At 44.2% G+C, this 8,479-nt stretch overlaps 1 protein-coding gene across 6 annotated transcripts in view; it reads right to left on the reverse strand.

The window, feature by feature from the left end:
* The window catches only part of ZDHHC9 (zDHHC palmitoyltransferase 9), a 21,264-nt gene extending 12,800 nt beyond the window's left edge, over positions 1 to 8,464 (reverse strand). For 2 of the 6 annotated variants that reach the window (XM_083424256.1, XM_083424251.1), the window contains exons 1-2: positions 8,341 to 8,464; positions 5,550 to 5,815 (exon numbers count right to left, since the gene is read on the reverse strand). In XM_083424256.1, the coding sequence (XP_083280382.1) occupies positions 5,550 to 5,716 (167 nt within the window). In that variant the 5' untranslated portion in view covers positions 5,717 to 5,815; positions 8,341 to 8,464. Of the gene's footprint in view, positions 1 to 5,549; positions 5,816 to 7,749; positions 7,893 to 7,936; positions 8,063 to 8,207 lie in introns of those variants that run through there. The other 4 variants (XM_083424252.1, XM_083424253.1, XM_083424254.1 and 1 more) reach the window with 4 other exon arrangements.
* Positions 8,465 to 8,479: the final 15 nt, after the last annotated feature.

The raw sequence follows: 8,479 nt of genomic DNA on the forward strand, positions 1-8,479 counted from the left end.
GAATAACTTAGAAGGTAACTGTCTGGGAAATGAAGGGTGCATTGGTCCCAGAATCCCCGGGCTTTTGGAAGTTTGGGAGGGGGGTATGACAGGGAAACAAGAAAGCTGCCTTGATATCAGAGTAGGAGAAGGCAATTGGAAGCTAGCCCTGATTTTCCCAGCAAGTTGTGTGCAAGTTGAACCAAGGACTGCAGAGTACACTGGCTCAGAACCTTTTTAGAAATTAATTTTGTGCATGCTCAGTTTTCCCCCTTGCTTCTGGGGCTGTGGGTGACAAAAAAGGAGGGTGGCAGCAACTATCGGAGAGCAGGACCCAACTGATAACACTGCACAGCTGTTGTGCAGAGTTGGGCAAAGAAGGGGATGTAAGAGGCTCTCCTGGGCATGCCTCCTTTGCCACATCACTATCATAATAGCAAGGCTTAAATAGTCATGATCAAATTGTACCAGGAAGCAAATGTGTCTTGACACAGTCGCATTGCATTAGCAAAATAGAAAAAACACATTACTGAAAACAGACTACATTGCATACCAGCTTTAAATGAATGCCTACTGGGCAGCAAAGAGCAAGTCACACACCCACTGACACAGCCTTGTGAAGAATAATAATGTTGAGGATGATCATTCATCTCCTGTTCCACTTGTCTATGCAGCTTCTTCTCCCTATCTGTTATATACAACTGCTGGGTCATTTACAGTCAGGAGTGGGTCTGCACTTCTTTCCCATGCAGAAATCCCAAATACGCTGGTTGTACCAGTGGCACACTCTCTCAGCACAGTCTCTCACACCCCTTTGCTTTAAAAGGCCAGTAGCTCTTTGAAAACTACAGAACCAGTACACAGCCAGGGGGATTTAAGCTGCTAGTCCCAGGTTTAGGTGCTAATGCTAAGAGGTGTAGCAGTGTCAGCAAGTAATCAATGGCAGATGTGAAGCGAAGTGGCCAGAGCATAGGAACATGGGGGTCTGTTTATCCAAGCTCAAGTGAGCATGGCTACACTAAGATTAAACTGAATGACCGTTTATTTCCCTTTCTCTTTTGCTCTTGCAAGTATTTCCCAAGAAAAGACACATTTTCAAAGGTTTAATTCACTGCATCAGGTTTGGAAGTCACATTTTTGGAGGCACTCTACAAATAAAAACAGAAGGGCAGATGGTGCATATACAAAACATGACTACACCTTGCTGGGACAAAAGCCAAGTTGCCACATGACAACAATAACAGAGCAAACTGAGGTCATGCCAAACAGAATGTAATAAAACTTACATTAGATAGTTCTTGTAACTAGAGAGAACGCATGCATCCCCAAAAAGAGTAATTGAGAAGCTGACTTTCACCAAAGTACTGTAGCTCTAGGACAGCACCTGCTCTGCCTTTAGAAGGTCGCAGATTCAGTCCAGGTGTCTGCAGACAGGGTAGGGAGATACCCATCAAAAACCCTAGAGAGCAGCTGTCAATAGAGTGTAGACAAAACTGAGCTAGATCAGGGGTGAGAAACTGGATCTGTTTGGTGGGTCAGATCATCACACACCTACCTCCTATGGGCCCAATGTGACAAATGGGTAGGGCCACCAATCTGTCAATCACCTGATGACACAATGCCAAGCAATGTCAGGACTTTAAAACACTATGCAGGACTCTTTACAAGTTTCTTACAAAGAACTCTGACCCGTACTTTGAAGCTGCTAAACAGACCAATGGTCTGACACAGTATAACTTATGTTTCTAATCTAAGGATAAATGGATAGAAGTGTCCTGAGATTTCTTCCATGGCTTGAACAAGCTCCTAATTCAGTTTCAGCAGGCAACACAACATTGCTATAGTTAAAACAGCAGCAAATAGGCACTCTTCTACCCAAAGAGTAACTCAAGTAACAGTCAAATGAATAGTACATTAAGATTTTCAGGAATCTGTGGCACTGATCTGACCTCCTCTAGAAGACAGGTTCAAACACTGAACATTCCAGACTTTCTCCACAGCGCCATTTCAAAAGTGAAATGGTTTTTTTTTAAAAAAAATTGTTTCACTTTGACCACAAGAAGGGGAACAAATCGCAATAAACCAATTAACCTGACCCCTAAGGTTAGACCAATACAACAGAATCAGCAATAAGTTCCAGGGTATGTACACAATGAATGTACATAGCAGTCCTTGATTTTACCCTTCACCATGTCCTGTTCTCATTTCTGTTATTGTATTTGCGTAAGGAGGTGGTGCCCAGGACCTTAGAGAAACACAAGAGAACTGGAGTGGTACGAAGATTCAAACTCTTCTTTTCCCTTTAAAAGCACTCTCCAACATTACAGAAGAAAAGAAAAATTCCTGCACAATCTGCTTTCAAATGTGCATCAGGAAAATAGAATGGCTGGGGAAACCCAGTTAGATGGGTGGGGTATAAATAATAAAATTAATATAGTGAGACAGAGCTGCACAAAGTGCCAGGACCTGGTTACTCCAAAACTTCTTCCCATCCATAGCCAATTATTGTCAAAAACATTTAAATGGCTTGACAAATGTTCAGTGTTCTCAATTAGGGATCTACCTTACCCAAACAAGGACCCATCAAGGAGCATGTGTCACTCAACAAGAAGATGCCAAATCACACAACAGTCAAAGGAGTCTTGGGTGTTCACTGTTTTATCAGAATCTGCTGCTAATTTGGCAATAACTTGCTGGGCACTACTATGACAGTAGTGATGATCATTACTCCGAACCCAGGATCAGAGGGCAGCTTCTCAACAGTCAGTGAGGTATAGCAGCTACAGTAGTGTATGTACATCAAGAGAGACCCTGGTTTGAATTCCCATTTGGCAATGAAGGTCACTAGATCACCTTGAGCCGGTTACCATCTCTTATTGCAGCAATAGGGAACCTGCAGCCCTCCTGATGTTGTTGCATTACAACAACATTACAATTCCCATCATCCTAAAACAATGGCCATGCTTGTTGGCACTGACAGGAATCCAGCATCTGGATGGCCTCACCCCTGTCTTAGCCTAACCTACTTAACAGTGGCACTGTGAAAATAAAAGTGGTGCTGGAAGAGAACCATGTATACCTTAAGTTTATTGGAGAAAAGGCAGGATTTAAAATACAACAGTAAACTCTATTATGCTAGTTCTGAAGCATCAGTTCATATGCTTCCCACAGGTAGCTGGCTCCTAGGGGTAGATCTGCCAACTTGTTTGTATCATGTTTAGAAGAGAGTCAAAGTAAACCTTCAGGCAGATAAACCTGGAGACTCAACATGCATGGAATTTGAACATAAGAACCACCTTCTGGATTAGGCCAATGGCCCATCTAGTACAACATTCTGTTCTTAAAGTAGCCAACCCAGATACCAATGGGAAGGCTGCAAGCAGCACAGGAGCACTCCACCCACTTGTGATTCCCAGCAACTGGTATTTAGAGGAATACTACCTCAGGCAGTGGAGATAGAACATAGCTGTCATAGCTAGTTGCTATTGATAGCCTTATCCTCAGTGAATCTATCTAACTCTCTTTTAAAGCCATCCAGGTTACTGGCCATTAATGACTCCAGTGAGTGGGAGTTTCATAGTTTAACTATGTGCTGCATGAATAAGTACTTTCTTTTATCTGCCCTGAATCTTCCAAACTGGATTAGAAATACTAGCTTAGTCCTACCTACCCCTCCCTCCATCTCATCAGCAAATGCTTGAGTGCTTAGCAAGGTGAGCTGGAAATGATGTGAGTGCCAACACACAATCTAGTTTTGCGCAACAGCTGCTGGGTAGAAACTGGATCAATCAGTCTATTATCTGCCAGAATGTCACATGCACAGTGTCTTAAGGGGCTCATTACAAACGTAAGGTAGCAAAATCTCTAAGAAAGAAGGCTGAACCTGTGGCAGCATACATGATTTCAGGATCTTGATATGGACATATGTGGACATATATATCGATTAAGAAATCAAAGGATCATAACCCTTAAGGGACTGTGTGATTCTATATTAACCTCTTTCTGTATAATGTACCATCTTTCATTAATTACTGGGGATTATTTCCAAGTAAATGTACATAGGATCAGATCATAATGATGATTTTAGAAGAGACATTCAGAATAAAGCAAATATGACCATGTTTAGGTTCCAAATCAGAATTCAAGTTTGCTAGTGCGAAGAGGTGCCTTCTAAGCTGATTCTTTATGAGAGCAGAGTTAAATCTAGCAACCTGCACTGATATAATTAGTTGACAGACTTCATGCTTGGCTACATAAAATGTTAATATCAAAGTTTAGAAGCCTTCACAAAAAATTCCCAGTCTCAATAACTTCTTCTTTATATCACTTCTTGCAATGACACATGAATTCAAAACAATTGCATCTTAAGAGTTAAAAAACCGGCACCTACAGTGGTACCGCGGGTTACATATGCTTCAGGTTACAGACTCCGCTAACCTAGAAATAGTACCTCGGGTTAAGAACTTTGCTTCAGGATGAGAATAGAAATCATGCTCCAGCTCCGGCAGCGTGGCGGCAGCAGGAGGCCCCATTAGCTAAAGTGGTGCTTCAAGTTCAGAACAATTTCAGGTTAAGAACGGACCTCCGGAACGAATTAAGTACTTAACCCAAGGTGCCACTGTATTTCCAGAGATGATCCTAATTTCAGCTCTCAACAATGCAATCAAGGTGAACTAAGGGATTCTTAGACGGTTATTTCTTATATTTAATTTTTTCTACAAATATTGGCTCCAAAGTTTACTTACAGTAACACATAATCTACACTCAGAGATGTCTCTCTTGATGCCTACTATATTGCAGCATGGTTTCAATAGCTAATCTGGAAAGCTCCTTCCAAAAAAGCACACTCATTTGTCCTGGGTAAGTGACTAGCCATAAGTTTATTAACCTGGACATTCAACAATCTGAGTAGATAAACTTCAGAACCTTTGTGTTACCAAATGATTCATAAGCTCTAGTGATGAGCTGTTCAGTTAGCAAGCCAATGGTTCTCACAAATGACGCTGTAAGCATATTTGGCAGAAACAAACTGAAGTAACATCTTCTGCAATGCCACTTCCTAGTTTACAAGCCATCATAATCAGATTATCTTTTCACAAGCAACTCACGCATATCAAATCCACAATGGCAGCAGCAAATCACTAAGATACAATATTCATATCTTCTGTCCTCAACCAAAAACAACACCTTTCAGAGGTGGTATAGTACTTTATACAGGCTAACAAGGCCCCGTGGATCTAAAGGGCCTCACCCTTATTCATCCCCTTGCATGGGACAAAGGCAAAATGATTTCCAATATATTCACACAAGTTTGAGTTGGCTGGGTCAGATTATGAATCAAAAAAGGATTTTAAAAATATCGGCATAGTTTCACAAATACTTCTCAAGACGGATAAAGACATCTGATTACCAATCTACTCTGCCCTTACAATAGCAGGCAGCAGCTCAATATTTCCAATGAATATGTACTCTTCTAACAGTCAAAGCAACTCAAAGAGTAGAGCCATTCCAACCAACCACAGCCTTGAAAACACCCACACAAACAAAAGTTTCAACCATTGTGAACTTACTCAAAAGCAAAGAAGAGAGCACAAGTTCCCACAATGAGGAAGAGGGTCAGATAGAAGATGCCTTTCTGTCGAGCCATCATGATGCGTCCATCACAACAGAATGTGTTTCTTCCTGGCAGCTTCTCCCATTTCCGTATCACTTTCTTCCTTGCTATCATCACAGACATGGCTGCACCTTCACAGAAGGCAGGACAACTGAGCAAAAGTCGATCTCCACACTAGCCACTGGGATTCACACACCATTCTCAGAGATCCAGCCTCAGCCCCTGTAGAGGTAGAAGACAAGGAAATTAGTTAGCATGGTTGTCACGTGACACCTGGATTAAAAAAACTGTGAAATATCATTGCTGGAAGCATTTCCTTCCTCGTACACTCACATCCTACTCCCAAGCTTAAGTCATTCACTGAAAAGCACTCTTTTAAATGACATTAAGTGCCTATCTTATCCAACAGGAAGCACAGAATATGGCTTGCGCCATATCTCTAGTATGAGGAAGGCATACACACTCCCAATGTTTTACAGTTCATCAACAATTGCAATAAAAGAGACCTCACACACACTTCTGGCTGGGTGTGTTCCTCAGAATCCTTCCCTATACCTCAACCAGGATGGATGCCAGATAGGTCCCAAGAATTGCAATAGATTTGCTCTTCTCCCAATGACTTGCCAGTTTGGATCACAAAGAGCAGAGTCTTGTCGGTCAGAAGGTCAGTGGCTCAAATCCCCGCAATGGGGTGAGCTCCCATTGTTCGGTCCCAGCTCCTGCCCACCATCAGTTTGAAAGCACGTAAAAGTGCAAGTAGATAAATAGGTACCGCTCTGGCAGGAAGGTAAATGGTGTTTCCTTCCGCTGCTCTGGTTCACCAGAAGCGGCTTAGTCATGCTGTTTTTTTCTGCGGACAAATGTTGGCTCCCTCGGCCTATAGAGTGAGATGAGCACCGCAACCCCAGAGTCGTCTGCGACTGGACCTAACGGTCAGGGGTACCTTTACCTTTACATTATAGTATGATCTATAATGGCACATGGATTTCCACACTAAATGAACATCAACCATTTTCATACCCTGCATCACACAGGCCACAGAACTCTCTAGCAGGCAGCTCCTGGATCCAGCCCAGAGTTTATGGTTCAGCATGTAAAAAAACAAACAAACCTCCCTGGTGCTTTGCCCCAGAATAATCCAGTGATTTAACCCACTCAGTTTCTACAGAGTATTGTCCAACAGCTGTTAAAAATCACCTTCCCACCTATTTCTTGGTTCTCTGTTGTTGCCCAGCAATAAGAACAGACAACCATGAAGAAGAAAAATTCCCCGCTTTCGCTTCCCATCTTGGCTTTACAAAACCTCTCATAGCCATTGCTCTCTAAACTATCCAACAAGGATATGGTCAATGCAATATAGGTTTCTTCATGGTGTTCTAGAAATGAAATAGGCCTCTAATTGTCTGGGATTCTGGACGCAGGCTCAATAACTTAGAACATATTTGTTCCCATTAGAATTTTCTAGCCACCCTTTGTAGTAGCAACAAGAAAACAGCAAGGTTCTTTGTATTTATTTCACACCTTCAAGAAGCAGGTTGATTAATGAAGAGTGAGAATCATTGCACTACAGTGACTGAGCAGTAGGGAGAAATAACACAGCCTAGCTAAACAAAAGCGAAGCTTAGGCTCTTGTCGATGTAATATTTGCCTATTCTTCCTTTTCCTTGGTTTTTCAGCACGTGGGACAGCAGGAGCCTGTTTGGGGAAGGGGAATGTGCGGGGTGGGGGATTATCGATTGTACTGACGCGCCTACCCATGAAAACACTCGAGAATCTGCCTTTCTTTCTTTGGGATTAAAAAGCACCCGCCCAAGACGCCCGCTTTGTTTATTTTGGTTTCGATTACTACAAGGTCCATTTTTCTTCAGCGGCTCTCTGCCGTCTCCACGTTTAATGCCTGTCGTTCTGCACAGACAATTAAACGTACAAAAAACAACGGTAACAACATGCATTACAAAACTGAGCGTGATTTCTATTCTCGTCCCACCCCACCCATGCCCACTCCCAACCCGAGCACAACAAAAGCAACCACCATTAGCATGGTTGGTTATTAATACCTGAATAGTAGCAATAGTAGTTATACAATTAATAAGGGGAAGAGGGAAAACCGAGTAGAGACAACCGAACAACACACACACACCACCTTCTCTTACAACCTGGCTCCTGCAACGGGCTCCCGAGACCCACGCGCGGCTGCCGCCCATTGTTTCCAGCTGGGCGCTCCGCGACCTTGCACCATCCGCAAGGATCCCGACGATCGTCCGACACGTGTCTCTCCCAACTCCCACGTGCGGCGCAAGAGAAGAACCGCCGCACAATAAACGCAAAAAAACACACACACACCACGTTCAGCGGCAGCAATGGGGAGAAAGAGAAGCCGCGCTCCTGCCGTGCACGGCTGGCTCCACGGATCAGAATGACAGCAAGGGAAGCTCGTGTCGGGGTGACAGGGAAAGGGGCCCACTCGCGGACCACGCCCCACGCGTAACAAAAAGAAAGAGGGGAGGGGGACACCACGCCCACCACCGCGACTGGGAGCAGGACAGGCCGTTTGTGTGAGGGGCGGAGAGCCCAGTGCGCTGTCCTGAGGGAACACCCGGGGCCCCGACCTCACCCGTTCCAGGAACGGGTATGGGAGTGCTTCATTCTCCTCTGCCATGGCTCTGGATCTTTTTTCCCATTGCCTTTTCCCCCGATCCTCCTCCCTTCCCGCTCACCGGCTCGCTCGCGTATTTCTGCCCCCTCACCTGCCGCTCAGCGCCGTCGGGGCCGAGGCTGGGCTGCGTGCTCCCGAGGCCTTTTCTCTGGCAGATCGGCTGCTTATTGGTTGAGCTGTGCTTCAGCACCGCCTCCCAGCTCAGAGGGGATGGCTCGATTGGCTGAGCT

This window comes from Podarcis tiliguerta (assembly GCF_965153285.1).
Source record: "Podarcis tiliguerta genome assembly, chromosome: Z".
Lineage (NCBI taxonomy): Eukaryota > Metazoa > Chordata > Lepidosauria > Squamata > Lacertidae > Podarcis > Podarcis tiliguerta.